Consider the following 23,872-nt stretch of genomic DNA (forward strand, 5'->3'; position numbering starts at 1 on the left):
AGTCCGGGAACTTTCCGGACAAACTGTGTACTTGCTTTTTTTTGTTAAAATACGATGTGAAATATTTTTAGATGAACATCCTGACACGTGTTAATCTAAAAACATTTCACACGTTTCGATTCCTGTTGAGTCTCTCTTCTGAATGTGTTAATGATTCAAAATAAAAAATTGTAATTAAAAAATAATATAGAAATAATAAGTGCATTAAGAAACATACGCTGGATACGTATAATATGCGAAATGTGTTTTAAGTTAAATTATTACGCATAATAATTTGAATTAATTTTAATTAATATACAATACATATACATATATATTATATATATTATTGTAATAAAAATGATAAATATCATCTACCTGAAAATAACGTTTCTTTTATTTCGTTTTGTTGAAAAATAACTATCTTTTACTTTAAACACATTCGTAATGGTCATCCTATTTATACGTATATTTTTGTGTATGATTAGAATAAATTCATAAAATATATAGATATACTCTCTACATAGAAGTACGTATACAGGTACTCTACATAATACATAATTCTAACCAACATGTTGGAGTGCAAGTTTTTTAATTATTCTGGATGGGGTCTGTTCAGTGGGATCTTTCGTTGTGGTGTTTCAAACTGTGATCTGGCGGTGTGATGATAACATTCACTCCGCGGTACTCCTTGCACCATCGTTTTGTTCAAAGAACGTTGCGTAGACAGATATGCAGACCGGAGACGAGCAGGGTGTGCGGAAGAACGAGAAACAGAAAAAAAAAAAAAAATGACAGGCTCGTGAAAAAACGCGGATGGTGAACGGACGCGGACTAGAGTGCAGTTTGAAGGGTAGAGAGATGAGCAACGAAGAAAAGAAAGAGCCGCCTTCATTAAGAGAGACTTGAACTATACGAAGGCTTTGCGCCATGTTCAAAATGAGATGATTCTCAGTCATGGCCATACGTTGAGATTTTTGAAGTCTCGTCCTTTTTTTTTGTAGCCGTGACGATCAATGCCGCAGTGGCGGTTAGTAATTCGTTTTTGTGTACGTGTTGTGTAATTCGTTTTCTATATCGTGTCTTATTTTTCTCTCGCGTCGCTTCCATCCGATATTGGCAATTTCCAAATTCCAATTGTGAATTCACGACTAAACAAGAAAGTGCGACGGGAAATCCGACCGCAAAGTAATTCCTATCAATCTCTTTACCGTAAATGGATCAAAAGATACGGAAAAAAAGCGATTCTCTTGCTGTTTTAGAACAATCTTCTTTAATGACAGATACAAGAGACAATTGAATTATCGATATAGTTACCGAGATTTCTGTGACATGCGGATCTTTATCTTAATTAAGGACGTTTATTAGAAAAGACACGTATTAAAAAGAGGAAAGGAAAGATATATATATATATACATACAGGGTGTCCCAGAATTGGTTTAACATCTACGCGCGTAAGACAGCCCGATGCACGCTTATTTGCGGATCTTTGTTAATTAAAATCTCGGTAACTATTGCGAATCTAGCAAAATGGTATAGGACTTTTCACCTCAGTTTTATTCCTTCTACCTGCCTACGAGAGATGTTAAACCAATTCTGGGACACCCTGTATATATAATAAGGGAGTTGTCTTTTTAACTCTTAATCACTTTAACATGATTGCAGAACAAATATTTTTTTGTAAGTTAACATATGAATGAGTTGAAACCTAGGTAGAATTACCTACTTGAGTTAAAAAAAAAAAAATCCCAGAATTTAATTCTACAGAGAATATACGTTCCGGCCAATCTCTTTTAATTCGCCTATTTTCCATTCATGTCAGGTACTCGAACAAGCTTGAAATTCAAATCGCGCCCAAGTATATTCTCATCGACAATGTAAAACTCTTTCGTTAATCCGATCGTCAATTTTGTCCGTTTGCATCGCAAAGAATACTGAGTTACTCTTGATCCACAAATATTCAATATTTTGTCAATTTCAGTTTTTTACAAATATATCATTTGATAGTATTTTTAATGTAATATAGTTTTACTATAATATATCTCGAATTTTTTTTTCTCGCAAAAGTTTATGGAACGGCAAAGATGAGACACAAGAGCGGGGAAAAGTTACAGAGGAAAAAAAGGAGAATAAAAATAATATATATCATTTTATGCGATTACACCACACACAGACAACAACCAGGTTTAACTTTTTTATCCGTTTTATTTGTTGGAAAGTAAAATATCTACGCTTTTTCTTCGTAACTTGATACTTATTGCACCGAAACAATATCGGAAGAGAATGTTACTTTGGAATCGCGCCTTCGAGAGATTGCGGTACTCTCGCGCGCTTTGTCGCGCGAGGGGGAAGGAAGATGGAAAACAAAACGCGAACACGAAGGAAGACATCGGTAATCCGCGGTAAAATCGCGGATTAGCCGACTGAATGTGGTATTGTTTCTTGCTTAGTTAATAAGTTGCTCTCAGCAGCTTTGCCTCGACTTTCTCTCAAACGAAACTTTAGCCGCGGCGGTATATATTTCTTTGCGAGCTCTCATCGGAGAGAAACGCGAATTTCCGCGTGCGCGCGGAAACCGAGATTTCTACAACAAATCTCGCAGCATAGATTTATCAATCGTAATCCCGCGCGCGAAAATTCTTTTCAAGCTATAAAGATACTTGCCAATATACACTGCGATTATCTTTAGCTTAGCATAATTGAAATCTCATTGAATTGCAAAGCATATTTGCTTAGAGATAAGATTTCCGCGAAGGAAAAGCGTAAACAGCTTTGCGCGCTGGCAAAACCGACTTTACTTTAAAGCCGAGACGTTCGACTAAAGTTTGCTACTAAGTCGGCCAACTTGGAATATCGGACGACGATGATTGTACCAGAATAAGCGGTCACGCCGCATTAGGGTTATATGCACTTTAGAGAAGCCGCGATCTACCTAAGATCACATTTTGACAATAAATGTTTGGCCGATATTAAGATCGCACTGATGATCGCACGTGCGCAGCCGGATTCGATATGTCGCTTAACTCGGACGGAATATAAACTCCGATTCGTTTTACTGTTTCGATTAAACACTTGAGGGATTGAGTTTTGCAGTTGTAGAAGTATTTTTAACTAGTGCCCGCGTGTCTCTCTCTTTCTCTCTCTCTCTCTCTCTCTCTCTCTCTCTCTCTCTCTCTCTTTTGTTATATTTCAGCACTTTGTTTTTCAATCAATAGCTTGATCCGCTTAGCTCAACTGAATTTTTGAAGGATGATTTAATTTTATGTTGCAATTCAATTCGTTCAGTTTGAATCAGTTTTCCGGATATTTTACTTTGATATACTTCAATATTTTTACTAACGCCATTTTTCAATATATATATTCCGCTTTTTCAGTATAATCCGATTTATCTTTGTGTAAAGTTTTGAATTTACAATATACGATTTGTTGTGAGTCAAATTCGATTTATTTACTTTAATCGTAGAAAAAAGAAAAATATATAAAACAATATTTTTTCAAACGTGTGTTTCAATTATGTTATTTATCTGAGTGTTTACCGTGCGCTATTATATTTTCTTTCAATTTGATTGCTTAATTCTATGCGGCTTTGTGTTGAACAAGCAGCATTAACTTGATAGAAAGTTGCGCTGCGTGAAAGCTAATTTAGCCGTTATTGTTTACATTGTAACGTCACAGCTACAAATGGTAGCGCGTATAGATAACGTTTCTTAAGAACAAGAGACACGTGCGTTCGCTTCTCCAAACTTCTGTAACAATAGAGATCGCATCGATGTTTCGCGTACGACAATACATGAGTGAAGGTGAGTGAAATAATATCGCGACGTATATCAGACAGTTATTATATGATGCTCTCCCGGTAAAGACAAAATTAAAAAATTTTACTGAAAATTATCTACATTCTTTTCTGACTGAAGATACTTCAACATTTAAAACGAATAATTCGTTAAATGTACATGGTGGTTGTTAAATAACTGAATTGCGCGCGCTAACAACTAAAAATAAAGTATTAAAACGGGGATAGGAGTTGGCAGACAATTAACTTTCGCGCAACTAACGAGTCTATTTTTAGAACCGAGCCAGTTAATTAGCGTATCATTTTTAGTGAATATGTTTTTGCTCTGTTGTCGGTATTATGTCGAGTATGAAAAACTGAACAGCGGATTAACAGCGGTTTTGTATTTTTAGCGATGAGTGGTTAAAACAACTCCTTTTAGTCAACAAGATTTGACGCCATGTGATTTGTTGTTTATTCTCAAACATTAAAAGTACGCTGCAGGATATTTGCTTTGTGAAGACGATCAAAGCAAGTACGGTACAGAAATACCAAAAGTCCTAGTAGAAATGGACTCCAGCAGTGTTTTGAACATAAAAAATTCGATTGCAGAGAGATATGTAGACAGAGAAGAAGACATTGAAGGTGATAACATTTAAATTGTATGTACATACAGAACTATATTTTAATAAAGTTATGATGTAACCACAAAATCAGTTTGAAGGTATTTAATAGCCACATCTTGTGTGTGATAGAAACAACAATGATTACATTTCTTGGAATTTAAGTATATGTTTTTCTGTAAAAAAAACGAATATTTGTCAGAATAGTGTAGCGCGCAAGGAGTTGCAGCTAAGATCCTAATTATACAAAATCCTAATTATCATTGAATTTAAAAGCTCTCTGATAACTCGTAATTTATTAGTCGCTTTTGAGATATTAATCGTTTTTGAGATAGGCGTTAGTTGTTTTTTTCGACATGATAGGAGAGAGGAAGAAGCGCTAGATAGAGAGATCCAATAGGGTCGTCGACCGATAGTTATTTAATACAAAATCCGGTTTGCGTAACTGAATTCCAACGTCATCATCGACCTAGAGAAATCGATTTACGCTTTCGTCGTCGTCGTAGTCGAGAGAAGAAGAAAGAGGAGGAGATGCTTCTGCCAGTATCGATGCCCCGTGAAGGTATACCGTCTTTCCGCAGACGGTTTTCTCGCCGAAGGAAACGAGAAGTGCAGTACAAGAGAAGAAAAGAGATGGAAGAAAGAAGCGGCAACGCGATGAGTTGGTTCACTGTGGTGTAAACCGCTCTTAATCTCGGCGCGGATTTACGGATGTCGAGCCGAAATTGACGTTCAACCGAGACTCGCTGGAAAAGCGCGTTTCTTTCTTGAAACACGGAAGCGCGGCGCTATACATCGCAAGTCGTGTCGCGGACGCAAGTCAAACTCTTTGACCGCAATCAACTTTTTCTCACTTCAAGAACGAACTTCCATGTGATCTACTTCAAAAAAGCGTGGTTTTTTTCACTCAATTCGAATACAGAACGTGAGGAAAGAGATCGATTCTTTCTTGTCAAAGCGGCTAAAGCCGCAAATTTGTCCGCTCTATTTAGAATCTCTATATTACATGCAATTTTTTAATCAAATTGAACAAATATGATCAATCTTGAAAACGTCACTCCCTACGTATAATTACATAAATGTCACATACGAGATTTTAATGCATGGTGACACTTAGAAAGTCATGTTCTTTATGGTCACCAAATATTAAAAAAAAATATTCATAAGTAAGGTAAAAATTTAAAACCGAAAGATCTCTTAATTAGAGAAACTATATGAAGCTTTAAACTTTTAAACAATTAAAGAATCTTTTCAGGCTCTGAAGTTTCTAAACTAATATATTCGGTCATGAAAGCCGTTCGCTAGGTGTTGTGCGGAAATTATACGTGTATATATATCCATATATACGTGTTCACATGTAAATTTTTTACACGTGAAATTCGAATTGAAATAACAATTCTAAAATTCATATTGGATGCTATACTTGCATCTCGTATATGAGAAATCCCAAATACTCCCCTAATTGAAATTAAATTTATATTGCGACAAACTAAATTAAGTTTAAACTTTTAAACTGCTCTCCTCTAAAATTTGCGTTTTGGAGTTACGGGATTATACGTAGGGAGTGACGAAAAGAAAAGCGTTTCTTCTGTTTTATAATCATATTTTTATATTTTTTTCATATTTTTATATTTAAAAAAAAATTTAACGTCCTTGATATTTAGAATAATGTAATACAAGAAAAGAAGCTAATATTTGAGAAATAGAAACTATAATAAAAAATGCTTATACGTATCAGTGTATGTATTTATATTTATATATTTTCTTTTTTGAAAAAATAAAATGTGATATTTAAGTATATTTCGCTTTGATCTCACACAACAAATTGATTGTTCAATCATGAATTAATAACTTTTATTTGATCATTAAATCTTGATCCAGCTTAAACAGATTGATCGTGCAATCTCAAATATTTGTCTTGATTGTGCCGCCGGCCAAAATTGTACCTACATACGTGTAATTGCACACTCGCGGGCACATCGTTATATTGATTTCCACGACTAAATCGTGATACAAGTTACTGCTCATTAATGACTAATTAGCGAGTGTGTAGCGTGGCGTAGCAAAACTCTGGAGCAAATTAAGTTTACTTTAGAGCGCAACAAATTAAAACATATAAAATCCACAGTAGTCTTAAATTTACCGCGGCTTTGAATTACGATACGACGAGAGCGCTTCAGAACAAAAAATTAATTAGGTATATAAATGTGAGATATTAAAATTGATTTGTTTTTTTTTTTTTTTTATTTTAATCGTTTTACTTCTATCTAAGCTCAAGTGTTGCTTCAATCGTTATTGAAGTATGAGATCTGATAAATGCATCCAATAACACGGAAACGAGTTTGCGAGCATCATGACAGTTTTGTCTGACCATGGCAACCACAATGGATATCAGGTTAACTCGGTCGGATTGCGGTATATCCGCAAAATGCTATCGACAAACGAAGCATCATAAAACCTGATGTGTATATGCAATATATTCTATTTGCTTAAATTAATCGATCACAGAAATATCTGTGTGCTTTCATTGATATAAGTATTATTATACTTGTATCAACAAAATTGCAGAAAACTATCTAGAGATATATTAAGTCATTAAGTATGAAACTTGATAAATAAATATACATTTATATTTATTATATATATTATATATATATATATATATATATTTGTCAAGTTTCATACTTAATGACTCAATACGTTTATTAGTTATTTAGTTTTTTTTTTTTAATTACATATGCGTTTATTCTTGATTGATTTTTTCTAGTTTATGATGAAAAAAATAATGTAATAGTGTACTCTATAAAATTATCTTAAATATCCTAAAACTTTTTGTCACTTTATTGTATCTAACACGGTTTGTTCTGAATGTCACAGGTTCAAAAAATGCACATGATTGAACAAAATAAATGCGTATTTAAAAATTCGTGTTTTCTGCTTTCAATTCGAGATGCTCCCAGTTTTGCGTTTTTTTTATTCTCTTTTTCTTTCACGAGTGGAGTGAGAAGGGGGGGGGGATACAAGCCATCCGAGAAAATTGGAAATCGCTGCGAAATTGCTTCGGCATGTTGCATGCCGGGTAGCCAGAGTAAGATTATTTTCGTCGCGTTATCGCTGCGTTCTGCGAAGAAGAACAAAGAATCGAGGAAGAGTCAATAATGGTGAGCGGATATAGAATACCGAGGTGCGAAGGCGCAGTATTTGCCATTATATTTACTTCGCAGCGTGGCGTGTGTACAAAAAATATATAGATAAAAGATATCCGCTTTCGGATAAATTAAATTAGCGGTTCAAAAAACCAAAAAACAAAAAATATATATATATATATATATATATCTATTATATATACATATTTAGTGTATGTGTGTGTGTGTGTTTTTATGTATATATACATATATGTGTATCTACAGATCCTGCAATTTTAAAATTGCATAATTCTATTTGTAACGAACTTTATCTACTGCAATTAAATGAAAATATATTTAAACTACTATATATATATATATAATTGCTCGTTTGATCAATGTAACAAACAGTCTAGTACTTTAATTTCATAATTGTAATGAGATGCGTGGCGCGCGCAATGTCCACAAATTATCGTATATGTTTCTGCGGTTTTCAGGAATGTGTGTTCTACAATGCAGGCATATACGAAACAGACGATTGGTTCGATTTTCTGGAAAAATTAAATCGTAATATCAGCTGTGTATAAAAAATTGATAAACGGAAAATCGTATGGAATTAATTGTTCTGTGATTATTTGACAGTTCGCACACCATATCGGAACGAGGAACAACACTTTATAAATCACATCATAAATTTGTGTAATTGTACACAAAAACAAATTTTATTGAAAGCTGGAGAGAAAAAAGAAAATGTGAACCAAATAAATAAAAATGAAACAAATGAAAAATAGAGTAAATACGAGCCGTAAACATTTGTTAAATTTTTTGACGTTAAGATAGTTACAGAAAAAGAACCTAATACGGATCGAAACGTTTGACGTTAAAATTTAACAACTTATTAAAACACGGACACCCTGTTTGCGACTCGTATTAGCCCTACTTTTCATTTATGGATTTTCACGAGCGGAAAAATATATAATAAATACAAATAGATATTGTATGATAATGTTTCTTAAATAAAAACAGATTGGAGAAGTATAAAATTATTAGAAAAGACGATGTTATCATACACACAAAATGTCACAACGCGAACAAATTGACTTAAGTCTTTAATTTATACACGAATCGTAAATTATTGTAAAAAGCGAAAGTATGTCGCGATTAATAGCGAAACAAAAGAGTATTCCGCACATTGAAGTGCTGAAAAAAAAAAAAAAAAAAAAACAATATAAAAACACCGACAATACCAGAAAACAGCACTTTTTCGGATGTGCTTTTTAGTGCATTTAAAGGTTCGCATCGTGTCATAAAACCACACACAACGATTCTAACGAACCCATTGAATCCCACGCCGTGAACCGAAACATCAGCGCGCGTACACAAAAAACACATTTGAACGCATCTAAATGGAAAAATGTGTCGATGAATGCGGATACATAAAAGAAAATACGGATATACATAGAAGATCTACAATTGTGTCGCGCATCGGAACAACAAAATACACGAGAAATCGCGGTGATATCGGTTCAATATTTTAGTACTTGAGTACTAATAGAACACTCTTTTTTTTTTTGGAGAAGAAAAACAACAAGGCCAAGATGCATTTTTTTAAATAATACACGGCTTTCCAAGATGGCATAAACGTGTGCGTAACGAACTCTCTTTTTGTATAGAAAAAAACTTTAAATATTAACTTGTTTTAAAGATGCAAATTTTGTTTTGACACAAAGTCATAGCTATACATACGTGTATTATTATAATACGGTAATATGATACAGTAATGTGGTAATTCAGGCTTCAAATTATCCAAATGCAGTGAAATTAAGGCTAATTGAAGCACGAATATGGTAGATTGTGTGTTGATGTGTTATTTATTCGATATAAAATGTAAATTTAACAAACGTTTTGACCATGGAATGTGGTTGGTCTTTCTAACGTGTGTTGAAATTACTTTACTACGACGACAATCATTTTGACATAGTCAGCGACTTTGACTTTGTCTGCACTGTGTTGCTTCGATTAACATTATTATCTAACTTATTTTGTAACATTTGGAAGAAGAACACATTTTATAGTCGAAACTTTAGTTAAATTTACATTTTATATCGAATAAATAACACATCAAACTACCGTATTTATGTTCTAATTAGCCTTAAAATTTCACTGCATAATATAATAATACGTATTATTATAATGTAGTGTTGTGTAAATAATTACTTTCCAACAAGTGCGATCTTGGGAATTTCATTTAGACTTAAGCGCGTTATTTTTTTCGTTAGATTTGCGTTTAGATAGCAACGGCAGAAATATATATTAAAATTGATAAATTCGAATTTAGTTGCTTCTTCTCTTGGAGCTAGTAAGTGTAGTCGCTGGTCGACGAGATGAAATATGGTAGTCGTTGCTCGTGCCACGCCCAGTTTATCATATTTCTTCGAGTGCATTATCATAATAGCATCGTGCATGAGATCGGTCGCCGTATCTCGTTTCGCCGATGACATGCCACGTCCCAAAGTTGCGCGGAAATCGATACGATCAAACGGCGCGTCGTGTCGCGTCGCGTCGCCTCTTTCTCAGAGGATTTTTTAAGAACAAACGTTTATATTTTATTTATTAAGTTACTAAAGATTATATTTTATAGTATATTTTATCTTTAGTAACCCTAAAGATATAAAATATAGACGCAAAGAAGACTTTATAAGAGCGATAAGAGCTCAGACTTGTTTATGTCAAGAAAGCTTAAACTTTCTTGTTCTGTTTTAACACAATTCGACAAATGTCTCTCTCCAATTAAAACTACTTCCAAAATATGTATATATATATCTATCCTGTGCATATTATACAGTTTTGGCAAAACATGTTTTAATTATCAGAAATAGGTGTCACGTACATTATACGTAATGAATATTAAAATTATGTTATAACGTCGGCCGTTACAATATTGTCACGTTACCGAACTAACAACGATATGTGAGCGCATATTAAATAGCATTAATATTTAAAGACTTGTTACATAATGAGAATATGCTTAATGTAAAGTTTCTTTATCATTTTTGTTATATCAGGTTTGTGTCAAATATCTGTACATTGTGTATACAGAAGTTTGTGTTTTAAGAATTATATTCACGAAAACTCGTGTGACAAGCTGAATCAACAAATGACGACGCAAATAATGTTGAAGTAGAACAGATCTGTGTCGACAATTATGCGCTCAATTTACGCAAAACTACAACAAAAGTTTAGAAAAATAAAAATAACTATTGGATATATTTCTTCTAATTATTGTACATTAATGTTAATACACGAAAAAGAATTGTTTTATATTTTATTTCTGTGTCTCGCTTTATTTGATGTTTTACTAGAGACCGCCACAAGTGCGCGCTATCCATTTTCTAATATCTTATATATTTTGCAACAACAAACGAAGCTATATACCGACGTCAACATGCAACATAGGAATTAAATGTACTTATCAGCATGCTGTGCGGGGAGGTTGTAGTGACGAAAGAACGGATAGGAAGACGAAAAAGTATTCGCCCGTTTCCGATATGAACTATGATAAGAAAGATACACGGGGATGATAGAAGTAGTGCAGATGGAGACTTAATCAACTTTCTTTTTGTCTCGTAGATCTTTCGTGGACGCGGCATCTTCGTCTGTGCGAATCTCCTTCTCGATATTTTATCGGATGCTCGCGGCGTTTATTATGTTCTCTAAATTTTCCCACTAATGTTTCTTCTTTTTTGCTCTTTTTTTTATTTTGTTTTAACTATTTGAATTCTTTCGGAAGCGTATATGTGATATAAAAATAACGACAATGTGATATTTCTTACTTTTAGCAACTAATCTGTTTTTTCTTAATTATGCTGACAGATTAAATATAGGAAAATGTGTTGAACATAAATATCAAACTGTTAAATAATATGTTTATTATTTTAATTAATTCGTACGTTTATTTGTTTTCAGCATCGATTACGGTAGACATCGACCCGAAAAGAGAAACAGCTGTGCGAGTCGGTGAGACTTTGCAGATTCTGTGTAAAATCAGTCGACCGCTTCGCGTTTGCCGCGTAGAGATACCTGGTGAAAGTAATGCTATGGTGCTGTCGCCAGACGATGCACCATCGGAAGATGGTATTCGATATTACGGCAATGGTATACGTGCCGGCGAATGCGGCGTCAGTATTGCCAAAGTGAAGGAAACTTACGATGGCATATTTAAATGCTCCTTAACCGCTTCTGACTCTCGACAAGAAGAAACTGCATCTCTGAAGATTATTGTTGCGAGTGAGTCTCACTGTGCCATTTCTTCTAAGACGCACCTTCTCATATCTCGGAGGTCATATTGAATAATGACAAAAATGAGAAAATAGTCTATTTTATGTACAACTTTAGTTTATTGTTTCAATTTTAAGTATATGATGAATTTTATTGCTATCACTGAAAATTTATATATTTATGTCCGGAAGCAAATAAATAATAAAACGTCTGATTGCATGGTGTGAAGTAAACACAAACATGATTAATAAACATTTCTTCAAAAAGTTGTTTATTTTAGTGCGAGAAAATGTCGTGAAATAAAAATTCATTTCAAGTCATCCAAATTTTATAAATGATAAAATTTTATAAATGATAATAACATGATAAAAAAGATGCAGTTTGTGTCCGATTGATATGTACAATGGAGCAATTTGAAGTTTTTTCACTTTTATTTCTTAGAACCACCAAAGAAACCCCTGCTCTACACAAACCACGGATTTTCTAATCAAAACCCCACGTTCAGAAATGGAGAAAAAGTGGAAATCACTTGCAGCGCTTCGGATGGACGACCAGCAGCGAATGTTACTCTATTTCTTGGTTTGTATTTATTAATATTTCTCAGAAAAAAAGTGTTATTTTTGTTATAATATCGGTTATTGTTGCCATATCCACACACTCCACGTAATAAGACTGTAGAATTAAACTCATTAATTTTAACTAAATCAAAAAGTAATATTTCAAAAGTAGCGTTAAATAGATTTAATTTATCGATTAAAAGATTGAACGTCAAAATGAAGTAAAAACAGAATTTTATCTGAAATAAACATAAGCAGTCAACAATTTAAAAGCTCGTGAAAATGTATATAAAGGCTGATACGAGCCAATATGCCAAATTTACGTGCCATTATATATATATATATATTTATTTATTTACTTCTTTTAAACGTGCAAATTACTACATGTGGAAATTCGAATTAAATTTAATTCTAAAATTCATATATAGAATGCTTGGTTTGCCTCTTACGATTTATATATGAAATACTCAATATAATAATGAATATCGTGCGACAAGCAATATCATGCAATAAATAAACATTGCTCGGAATTTCAAAGAAAAATTTTTTGTTTAGATATTTTTGAGTATAACACGCGTTTGATTCTTCTTTATTAAAAAAGAAAAGAATTTGTTATAAACTTAATAAATAAACTTAATAAATCTTGGATATCTCTCTTAATTATCCATAAGAGTAATACGCATTATTCAATCAAAGATTATAGAGAGCACAATGTGTGCGTATGTGTGTATATATTATATAAAATATAAAATATATATAATATATTTAAAAAGAAAATATATGTGGAGATACGTTGTATTCTTTGAATATTTAGATGATGAGCCAATTGGTTACGACGTTTATGAGGCGAACATGAAAGACAATTCTCTGGCTATACAGAATGCGTCGCGCAGTTTGGATTGGAAAGACAACGGCAAAATGCTTCGTTGCGTAGCTAATCATATTGCTCTTGACAAGCCTTTGGAATCGACATTGGAACTTAATGTAGAATGTAAGTTATCGGTTTTAAAATATACCTAGCAATTTCTCACGTATTTGCGTTATTTCGTAAAGTCTTCGAGTTGTTTATTGCTTTTTCCTTTTTTATATATATTTTTCATTTTATTTGTTCTCTCTCTCTCTCTCTCTCTCTCTCTCTCTCTCTCTTTCTCTCTCTTTGTTGTTCTCTGATTTAGATTTTTCGTGTCAATACCTAACTTGTATTGAATCTATTCAGTGTTTTTTAAAAAAATATATACAAAACTTTTACAGAAAATGTTTTTTTAAAGTAACAAATTTTTAAAAAGAACTTATTATTTTCGGCTTAGATCCACCCCAACCAGAAAACACTTTTCAACGTTTCGGATACGTTATTGGCAGACAAGGAATTATCAATGTCACTATTAATGCGAATCCTAGGCCAAGCTTCACATGGCGAGTGAATAACGAGAGGATTCAGGAAGGTCGTCCTGATGAGAGCGGTCGATTGGAAACTTCAACCGCCGTCGATATGGTAAGTTTATTTTGATTAATTATAAAGCATCTTTAATTATAAAGAATATCGATAAATTATCACTTTTAATATTACAATTGATACAAAAAGAAAAAAACGATAGATTATATTAATATTCATAATTTTCTGGAAATAAATAGAAACAAATTTCTCTCTCTCTCTCTCTCTCTCTCTTGTCAGTTATGACATACTCGTTGAAATTTTACTGAACAAAATCACCTATTAAGTATTTTGGTTTGCTGGCTGTTCTTTAATGCTTTTGTTGCGTCGAGACTAATGCAAACGGAGATAAAAATGCAGTTGGCAACTCGATTAGACGAAACGTAGAGAGCGTTGAGCAAACGTTAAAGCGTGGTGTGGTTTGTTTTGGACTCGAGCTTGAAACGGCGGTGACTGATAACGCACGACTCGGAAAAGAAATGTATATACGTGGCGTCAAGAAATAATTGGTGGTGAAAAGGAAGATCGACTGAAACCAAATGAAACAGAAATCCAATATTGCGCTGTAACTCGGCGGCCGAGCCTCGATTTACCGCTCACCCGATGCATTCTCCATGCACCTGTGTGACAGCGGACATGGAGCACAGTGCTGTAATGAAATTCCATTGAATTCAGACACGGCGGAATTGATCGACGAAGCGCGCTATCGCAAGCAACGAAAGTCCTCAAGCGGCGCAAAGATGTTTGTTTCGCTTAACAAGAAGTGGTTTGTTCATTCTAGTAGTTTTTTATTGTAAGGTTTAAATAAATTTGTTTTGATCTTTCGCAACTTACACATTTTAATTAGTTCGCGATTATCGATGAACGGAGCGGATATAGTCGAAAGCGTTGTTTGTTTTTTCCGAATGTTAGTCACGTTCTTAGAATCCGTTTGTTAAATTGATTTAAAGAAAAAGGTGAAAGTAAATAAAAATCAAAATTTTTAAGATCTAGATCTTTTTCTATGTTGTCTGATAATTAATATTTGTCAGATTTGTTTTTCGTGAAATAAATAAAACAAACCACGTTTTTACGAAACATGAACGCAAGCAATTTGATGAAGATACAAATAAAGATAATTCATACACATTTCTGCTTGTGTTTTGTCTTTCCTTCTGCGTCCTTTGATTCTTCCGAAAACTTGTCTGTTTATTCAAAATTGAACGTTTCACGTGTCATTCAATCAACCTCAGTTGCTCGCGGCGAAAGATCGCAAAGGTAGCAAAACTATCTATGAGCAAACAGCAAGCTTGCAATCTCGAGAACGCGAGAAGAGAACCGAAGCGTTAATCGAGCGGCACGCGCGCGACCACACAACCGAGTGCAATTCAATGACACGGAGCTATTCTCCTCGATCGGGAGGGAGCGACCTCAATGGCGTTCGATGATTTTGTCGGAACTCACGATTCGGACGCAAACTTTCAGCGTTGGTCAGGCACGCTCGCGCGAGCGTAACACTCTGGAACAACGCCAGCGTGGTGCCAGAACCAATAAAAGCCGCTACCACCGCCGCCGCTATTCGGCTCTACCGATTCGCGTATGAATGGCTTTCAAATAGGCTTGTGCGGCTCTCGCAAGTCGCAACTCTCGCAGCGAAGCTACTGAGCGGCGGCAAACCGACTCAGAGAGCGCCACGACGTGCCGCGCCGTCGACGAATACGAATCAGTTTCCACTTTGAAAACGCAATTACTAACCGGTCGAGAAACGGGAACCCAGAAAGGTTCTCTAGTACACATATCGCTCTCGTTCCTATAATAGCACTCCGGTGAACAACGTTCGATGTGATATTGGAAACCGTCAAATAGATTTTTTTTTTTTTCAATTAGAAAACTACGAGAGAGAGAGAGAGAGAGAAAGACGAGAGGGGGGAAGGGAATAAGAAGAAACGACGAAAGAATGTAATAAAAACTGACGGACTTAAGAGGAGAAAATGAAAACTATTTTTTTATGTCAAAGAAAGTGACGCAAACAAATGCAAAAAAACGTGTAATAAAAATTAAATTTGTTTAATTGAGAAAAACTAAAACACGCACAGTGTTTATTTGGTTGTAAAGTTAGTAAAATGTGAAACATTTGATTAAACCTTAAATAGCTTTGATAAAAACAGAAAAATCTTTTTACAAGCTCTATAATTATCAATTAGCTTCTTTTTAATGTACGGATCATTTGCAAAAGAGAATTTCGCAAAATCTGCCAAATTTGGAAGATTAATAGCGAAAGCCTTTTTGAACACTTTACAGCGAACGTATCTTCGCGTGTACATGTCGCGGCGACATTGTAAAAGATTTTATTAAAAGATTAAATTAACGAGCGATAGAACGTGGGAAAAATTAAGAGTTCGGCGAGACGGGGAGCTCGAATTTATATACATACGTATACGTGTGATGCATGTACGTATATACATAACACAGTTTTACGTTTTGCAGGGAAGAGGTGCGTGGAGCGCAATTTTGACGATTGATAGCGTTCAGAAATCTGATACGGAGAAAGAGTACGTACTGGAGGCGAACAACAACTTGGGAGCGCACGAGTATCGTATCGTTTTGTCGACATCCTCAGAGCCAGCTGGTAAGTATTCGAGAAATTGCATTTTTCTTTCATCAAACAACGTTACCGTGCACTTAGAAATACACGCGTCATATTATACATATTGAAAATGTGTCAGAGCACGTCAAATATTTCACGATAATTGATAACACAAAAACTGTATAGAAGTTTGTTACCGAATAATAATACAAGTTGAAAAGTGAAATAGTTTTAACTTATATAAAATCTTACTTTTTTCTACTTCTTCCATTTTTACTGTATATTTAAAGCGCAATTTGTCACGCTATTTTTATTTGTCATTATGTCGTAGAATTATCTCCGTGTGTATTTTATTCAATTAAGCTACATTAACCTACATTCTCGGATTGATGTGACATATGTGACAGCAAATGTGATAAGAGTAACACGCGAGCAATCAATACACTTTTACACGCTTTGTATACATAATTTTTTTCTGATTGCTTGAATTAACCGTTTTTGTTTTATTTACACTTGGCTGTTCACTAATTGCTCGCCATTATCAGAATTATAATTATATTATTGCGATCTCGTGAAATCGCGCTATTAATTGTTGCAATCGCCACGAAACGATCGCCATCGATCACACACACACACGCGCGCGCGCCCGTCTCTAGATAATGCGTCCGTTTTTATGTTTTGTGTGCGTATCTCTAATCATATCCTTCACCGCATGCTCTCGCAGGACCGTTCAGTAGCATCTATGGTAAGCTCTCCGAACACATGCACGCACTAGGTAATGTCATTTTTTCACATTAATATATATATAAACAGTCTGTGTACTCACGTAAACGCGATGTTCCGTGCAGAACGCGATTTGACATAAACTTAGAAAGATGATTGCGTTGAAAAATTAATAACCGTTATTTGATTAAAAGTGTAACGTCGATCAAATGAGAAAATACGTTGACATCGATTGAATGACGAATTTACCAATTTAAGTGATCAATTTTCACATCGGCATACACACGACATGCAAAACAGTCTCGAATTCTGCCGTCGATATCGACAAATCTCGATCAGATCGCACGAAACGCTGCGTGATGAAAATATTGCGTATACGTATTCACATTACAATCGTTTATTTAATTTCATGTGAGATCGTTTTACAACGCATTGTTTTACCTCAACAGAGATATCAAACATGCAACTTTTGTATACAATTGTATATAATTAAGCTTAATTTTTATTTTAATTACAGTTTTTATACTACAATTACAGTCTTCTATAAAGAAAGAACATTTAACATTTAACTTAAGCAAAAGTAAATTCAAGTAAATTAATAATTATACTTTTATTAAATATTTTATTTTTTGAAATTTTTTTTAACTGTCACTAAAAATTAAAATCCCAGCGACGAAAATTTATTATGTGTCATAGTAGCGCTACTTCTTACATATTTGATAAATAATTATGTGTGTTATGTATATACATATACATATATATATATATATGTAAATACAAAACATAAAATATACATATATATACATATATACAGAGTGTCTCAGAATTGGTGTAACATTTCTCGTAGACAGGTAGAAGGAGTAAAACTGAATCGAAAAGTTCTATACTATTTTGCTAGATTCGCAATAATTACCGAGATCTTAATTAACAAAGATCCGCGAAGGAGCCGTAGCAACGGAATGAAAGGAACTAATATATGCTGTTTATTAGTTCTTCTCATTCCGTTTACCATCTGTCTACGAGAGATGTTACACCAATTCTGAGACACCTTGTATATATTTTATGTTTTATTATATATATATGCGATAACCTTCAATAAACTTCATATATATATATATATATATGTTTGGAATATTTTTGAAATACAAGATACAGAGAAAATTTTGAAACAGTAAAACAGTTTAAATGCATTGATTCACAAGAACATACATTTTTTTACATTAGCAGATTTTATCAATTATGTCAATCCAAGATATTAATATAATATGAAATATATACGAGAAACTATAATAACGAAGAAGCTTTTTTCCATAATTTGCAGGCGTTGATTTGGACGCTGGATCAATCATCGGTATTGTCGTGGGTGTTTTGGTGCTCGTACTCGTTATTTTCTTGGTAATCTTTGCACGCGCGACCGGTCGCTGGTGCTTTGCAGGTGAGTTACTTAAAAAAATATTTTCTCAATTAAAAAACAACTTCTCTCTCTTTAGATTATATATATGCCACGTATTATATATATGTCATATTATATATATTATGTCAGCACACAACATTATTTTTTCTTTTTGTTCTTCTCAACAATTTGGTTTGCGCAGCAATCGAAAACGTCAATGCTATTGTTGATAACATTCTAAAATTCGAGTAAGAAATATATTACTTGTGCAAAAAAGATTAACTTGTTAGGCGATAAGCTTGGTAAAATCCGAACTTTTTTTTTTGAGTTAAGTATCTTAACAAAACTCAGATACAGCAAAAGTCTGTCATCAAATTTGTGAATGGCTATATATATACATATACATGTATGTGTATACATATAGTATTTGCGAGAAAATTATAATATTTTATAAAACACTGTACAAAACATTTTCAAAGTTTCTTAAATTAGCTTTTATATCTTTTAAATATACATATTAAAATATATAGAATAAAATATATATTAATATATATTTTTAATTAATTCCTAGATTATATTAAGTTTATAATAAATTTATTATTTATTATATTAAAGTGATTGTGTAAAAAAAAATATTTATTTTAGCTAAAATTATATATTTTATATTTTTTCTAACTCTTGTTTCTAAATTTGTTAAATTTATGAATACAATAGATAAAATTGAATAAGAGAGAGAGAGAGAAAGAGAAAGAGAGAGAGAGAGAGAGGGAAGGAGCTGATAAACTAACTAATTAAAATACAATTGTAGCAAGTTACTATAATATCAGTTTAAATAGAAAGAAACAGATAGGTAATTGTGTGTATATTCATAATATCGTTTCTATTTATTTCTCTTATTCTATTTATATCAAAGTTACAATGTTCTGCACTTAATCTATTTACTTAAATAAAACTGCTTTTTTGTATTTTTTTTGTATTTATCAAACGGATGTTTACTAACATTCACGAATGTTAGTAAACATCTGTTTATATTTATCAAACGGATGTTTACTAACATTCACGAATGTTAGTAAACATGCGTTTGATAAATATAAAGAGTACAATTTAGGAAAAGAGAAAAGCTTCCGATGTGTTAGAGAGAATATATTTGACAAAGATCTACATATTTTACAGCAACAATAATAAAATAAAATTCAAAATGCAATTAAACGACTCTCACGTATATATATTATTCATTTTCTTTATTCTCGTAATTGTTGTTGTCGCTGTTGTTGTTATTATTATTATTACTATTATTATCTAGTTTATCACTATTGTTTTGTTGTTGCGTTACGATCCCACGCCAGAGTAATAAGTCTGCAATATATACGATTAGCCTAAATGCGAGATAATAATATCACAGCAGTATGCGCGACGTACAGTAGACGCGTGTGTATACGCATTAGGGTTTAATTAGTGCGCTCTCCGGGAAGAAAAGCAGCTGTTTAATGCTATTATCATATATTCTTACTATTTTACACATATGTATATATTTAAGTATATATATGTATATATAAGTACATACTTTTTTTGCTGAACGTATACAAATATCTTATGTGTTGTGCCGCTACTACGCCGATATAGGACAGCATGCGAGTCGGGCCAAGTAAAGAATACGGAGATACGTCAGCGATTACCTTGCGATTCCGTACTCTAGGCATGACACTGTCCAGGGGTAAGTCGCCTCAGGCAGGGCAAAACACAACCCCTCGCTGAAATAATGCTCGTTCTCGTTTATCATCGACCCGTCCGTACGTCCGTCCGTCTGCTCGTCACCTCTTTTTCTGCGCGATCATTTTTGTCAGCCTTCTCACGACATTCTCTCTCTTTATTCTTCCGCGCCATCATCTTCAACGTCCAGCTTATCAACGACCATGATACTCGTCTATTCGTTTAGAGAGAAGAGTAGACTCTCTTTTCCTTCAAATTTAACACACTTTTCGCTCACGCTTTTCATCGCTCGCGCGTCTTGCTGCAATACCTCGACATATTCTTGAATTTTTACGCCGCATTATCAGTTTTTATTTGGCATGTGTCGATATACGTTTCATCGACTCGTGTTATATATATATGTATATATATATATAATCGATAAACATCTGTTTCATCAATAATTGTGCGTCTATCTCGCGTTCAAGTTTTGTTCATGTCTTATTCTTTGTCACGTTTTATAGCTATTATAGTTTTTAACTTGAAATACACGTCGCATACTGCCATTCCGTTTATATGTGAAGAGAGATTTTTTTAAAAAAAAACGTAATACAACGTATTCACAGGGAAAGAAATTTTTTTAAAAGGATTATGATATTTTTAAAAAGCAACTAAATCTAATTCCTCGACGTTCGGTATTTTATAGAGATTTTTCAAGCGAGAAATATTTTGAATTTAAATTCTCACAATCTCTCTCTCGCATGCGGTCTAATTTACAGCCTGATAGTGACGCAATAACAGTACGTATTGCAATATCGAGAATTCCAACAGAAACCGCGGAGAGACCGCAGAGTTTAGCGCGCGGCGAGATTTTTTTTTCGAGGCCAACATACTGTTTCGGACAATTAAAATCGACCGATAAAGCTGTTTTCCCGATAATTCGCGCGACTCTCACGTAATTATTTCGTAGAAGTACATTTAAGAATTCCGATGATTCATTCTAGAGAACAAATTCGGCGACGTTAATACACATTTTCATGTATATCTCATAAAAGTATATCGTATTCGCGAAATAATCGTGAAGCCATTTTGTTTCGTGTGGTATGTTAATGAACGAGAAAGAAATATAAAAGACTTAATAATAATAATATGGAACACGTAAAAAAAAAGATAGGAGATAAGATGTGTAAAATACATATCTTGTGGAATAATAGTCATTCTGCGCGATTATGTGACTCATCTATATTATTATTTACCGATATTTTATTCTGAATAAAGACCTCTAAACTATATGTTATATGCGGCAGAAAACGTATACTTTTCTAAACATGACTAGATTGCAATTTTTAATATAACTGTGTAAATTTTTTTAACGATTACATTTTTTGTACAATTGCATCGAATCAATGGCTATTATTCTCTTGTGAATAAAAATCTCTCGTTATAGAGATACACATTATTTATACTATCGAATACTTCCATTGCATGTCAATAGTACCTGTTCCGTAGATAATTAACAGTAATGTAAGCATATACTTATTGCAAGTCTTATGGCCTGTTTATATTCTACATGTTATTGTTAACATTATCGTTTACAGTATATCGTTTTTTTTTTTTTTGTAATTATTTTCTTCAATCATTTATAACAACGAAATATACAAAACGTACGATTATTTACCACTGCCGCACTATAAAAGGAGCTATAAAGTGCTGCACAATCAAATAATTTATACAAAAGATTATACTTTGCTATTTCCGCTACACGAGTTGATCTTGAAACTGTTGTCGAAATTCGAGTAAACGCTTATGAGAAACAGAATGTTTCTTTTGTTTGTTTTCTTGTAACAAGCAACGATAAGAAATCGGTAAAGGCAAATGTGATAAGATTTTCCCAATCGGAAACACGAGACCGATTTACTTTCGCGCACTTTTTGACGCTACTCGTCGCCATTTTACTATTTTGTTTCTTATTACATCAGCTGGAATGAACTGAAAGTTTTTTTTTTTTTTTTTTTTTTTGAATTCTGCAAGCATGTTTGTCATTTCAGAATTCCCTTGCCATTTATTTGTCCCGAGCGCAGATTAATTAAGTGTGCAGTATTCTTTGCTAATTGGCTAATGTTGACAAGTAACATTTGAGCTTAACAATTTGAAAATTTATTTTGCTTTAATCGAGATTTATCGCAATTGATCACGATGACTGTGAATGTTACGATATGATGATTTTTTTTTTTTAATAGTTCGTAATAATTTATACTTTCTGTAAAACACATAATGCAATGCAAACTGAATGTTTCATGTATTATTTTGCCTGCACAACGAGAATGTTAGTAGTATAGATTATTAGATAGAATAATATATTTTTATTATATTAGGTAGAGTAATATATTTTTTACTTTGATGTTATCATGACATTTTCACACACTGTACACACTCTCACTTCAAAAGTGCTCGCTATTAGCTACGCGACACATGGTGCGATAGTTGTGAGACTTACAGCATAGTTGACTTATCACGTTATTACATTGATCGCGTAATGATCGTTACACTCCTGCAGGTAAATAAATTCTGTAGAAGAATACGGATACAACACGTATTAAGTCATAAAGAGAGACACGTGGATATTGTTTTTTTTTTATTATAATATTACAGTACTCTCTGGACACATAATGTCAATAACTACAAGTACAAACATCGAAGATCAATTTGTTTTGTTTTATTTTACGAGTATCTCTAGAAAAAGCTACAATTTGCAACTTGTGGGAGTAAACTTTTCGTGCTTGGTTACGAAATTTGCGAGAAAATATAACATAATGTCAGAAAGGTGTTTGACAATTTGATTCTTTGACAAGATAAACGACATTCAGTAGTCGGGACGGGTATATCTTTTTGAACACAAGTGAATTTGCCTTTATATAGAAAGCATACAAAGAGGAAAAATAACAGCAGAGAAAAATAGAATCCACACATTTGCCTTGACCGATCGTGGCGTTGCTTGTTGCAGCGAGGCGTCGCGGCGACGAGGAGACTACGGGTGATGTTGGCGCCGGAAGTGAGGCGCACATTGCGCCCGAAGACGACGAGGATCACAAGTACCCGGGCATCACAAACGTGCCGCAGGGTGGCCAAGAGAATCCAATTCATGCGAGCACCAAATACGTAAACGGACATCACACGGACATCAAAGACGACGAGAAAGAAAAGAAGACGGACACGCCCGTTTAAAAAGAGAAGAAGAATGCGTCATCTTCCTTTCTTTCTTTATCGTATGGAAGGAACATCAAGCTGCCGTACATTTTTTTTCACACGTCCTAGCCAGTAACGACCGAAGTTTGTCCGTTTCACTTTTGCGGAAGAAAACGCGCGAATTTTTTTTGTTAATTGCGGAAAGTGATCATCGTCAAGATCAAGCGATATGCCGTTTCGTTTTTATTCCTGTTTACAACGCGCGAGAGTGAGATAAAAGATACTTTGACCCTCTTGTTCTTCGTAGTATCTCCGCAAGCTACAGTATTAAAATGTAAGAGAGACGTATAAGATTACATATAACCTAGAGAATTTTATAAATCTCTGTAAAATGACTCTGACTGACGTCATACAATTGACTTATTTAAATGTGATTCTTTGAAATGTCTAATGTAATTGTATGACATCGAGTAGGAAAAGTGTTAAAAGAAATTATATAAAAGATTATATATATATATATATACATACATACATACATATATATGTATA

At 33.6% G+C, this 23,872-nt stretch overlaps 1 protein-coding gene across 7 annotated transcripts in view; it reads left to right on the forward strand.

Annotated features, from left to right (window-relative positions):
• The window catches only part of LOC109852923 (fasciclin-3), a 257,905-nt gene that overhangs the window by 220,337 nt on the left and 13,696 nt on the right, over positions 1-23,872 (forward strand). For 2 of the 7 annotated variants that reach the window (XM_020424539.1, XM_020424540.1), the window contains exons 2-8: positions 11,464-11,786; positions 12,219-12,356; positions 13,149-13,325; positions 13,642-13,826; positions 16,233-16,374; positions 17,057-17,107; positions 18,377-18,490. In XM_020424539.1, coding sequence (XP_020280128.1) covers positions 11,464-11,786; positions 12,219-12,356; positions 13,149-13,325; positions 13,642-13,826; positions 16,233-16,374; positions 17,057-17,107; positions 18,377-18,490 — 1,130 coding nt within the window. Of the gene's footprint in view, positions 1-11,463; positions 11,787-12,218; positions 12,357-13,148; positions 13,326-13,641; positions 13,827-16,232; positions 16,375-17,056; positions 17,108-18,376; positions 18,491-23,141; positions 23,827-23,872 lie in introns of those variants that run through there. The other 5 variants (XM_020424538.1, XM_020424541.1, XM_020424542.1 and 2 more) reach the window with 4 other exon arrangements.

Source organism: Pseudomyrmex gracilis, unplaced genomic scaffold, assembly GCF_002006095.1.
Source record: "Pseudomyrmex gracilis isolate BER0280 unplaced genomic scaffold, ASM200609v1 scaffold_40, whole genome shotgun sequence".
Classification (NCBI taxonomy): domain Eukaryota; kingdom Metazoa; phylum Arthropoda; class Insecta; order Hymenoptera; family Formicidae; genus Pseudomyrmex; species Pseudomyrmex gracilis.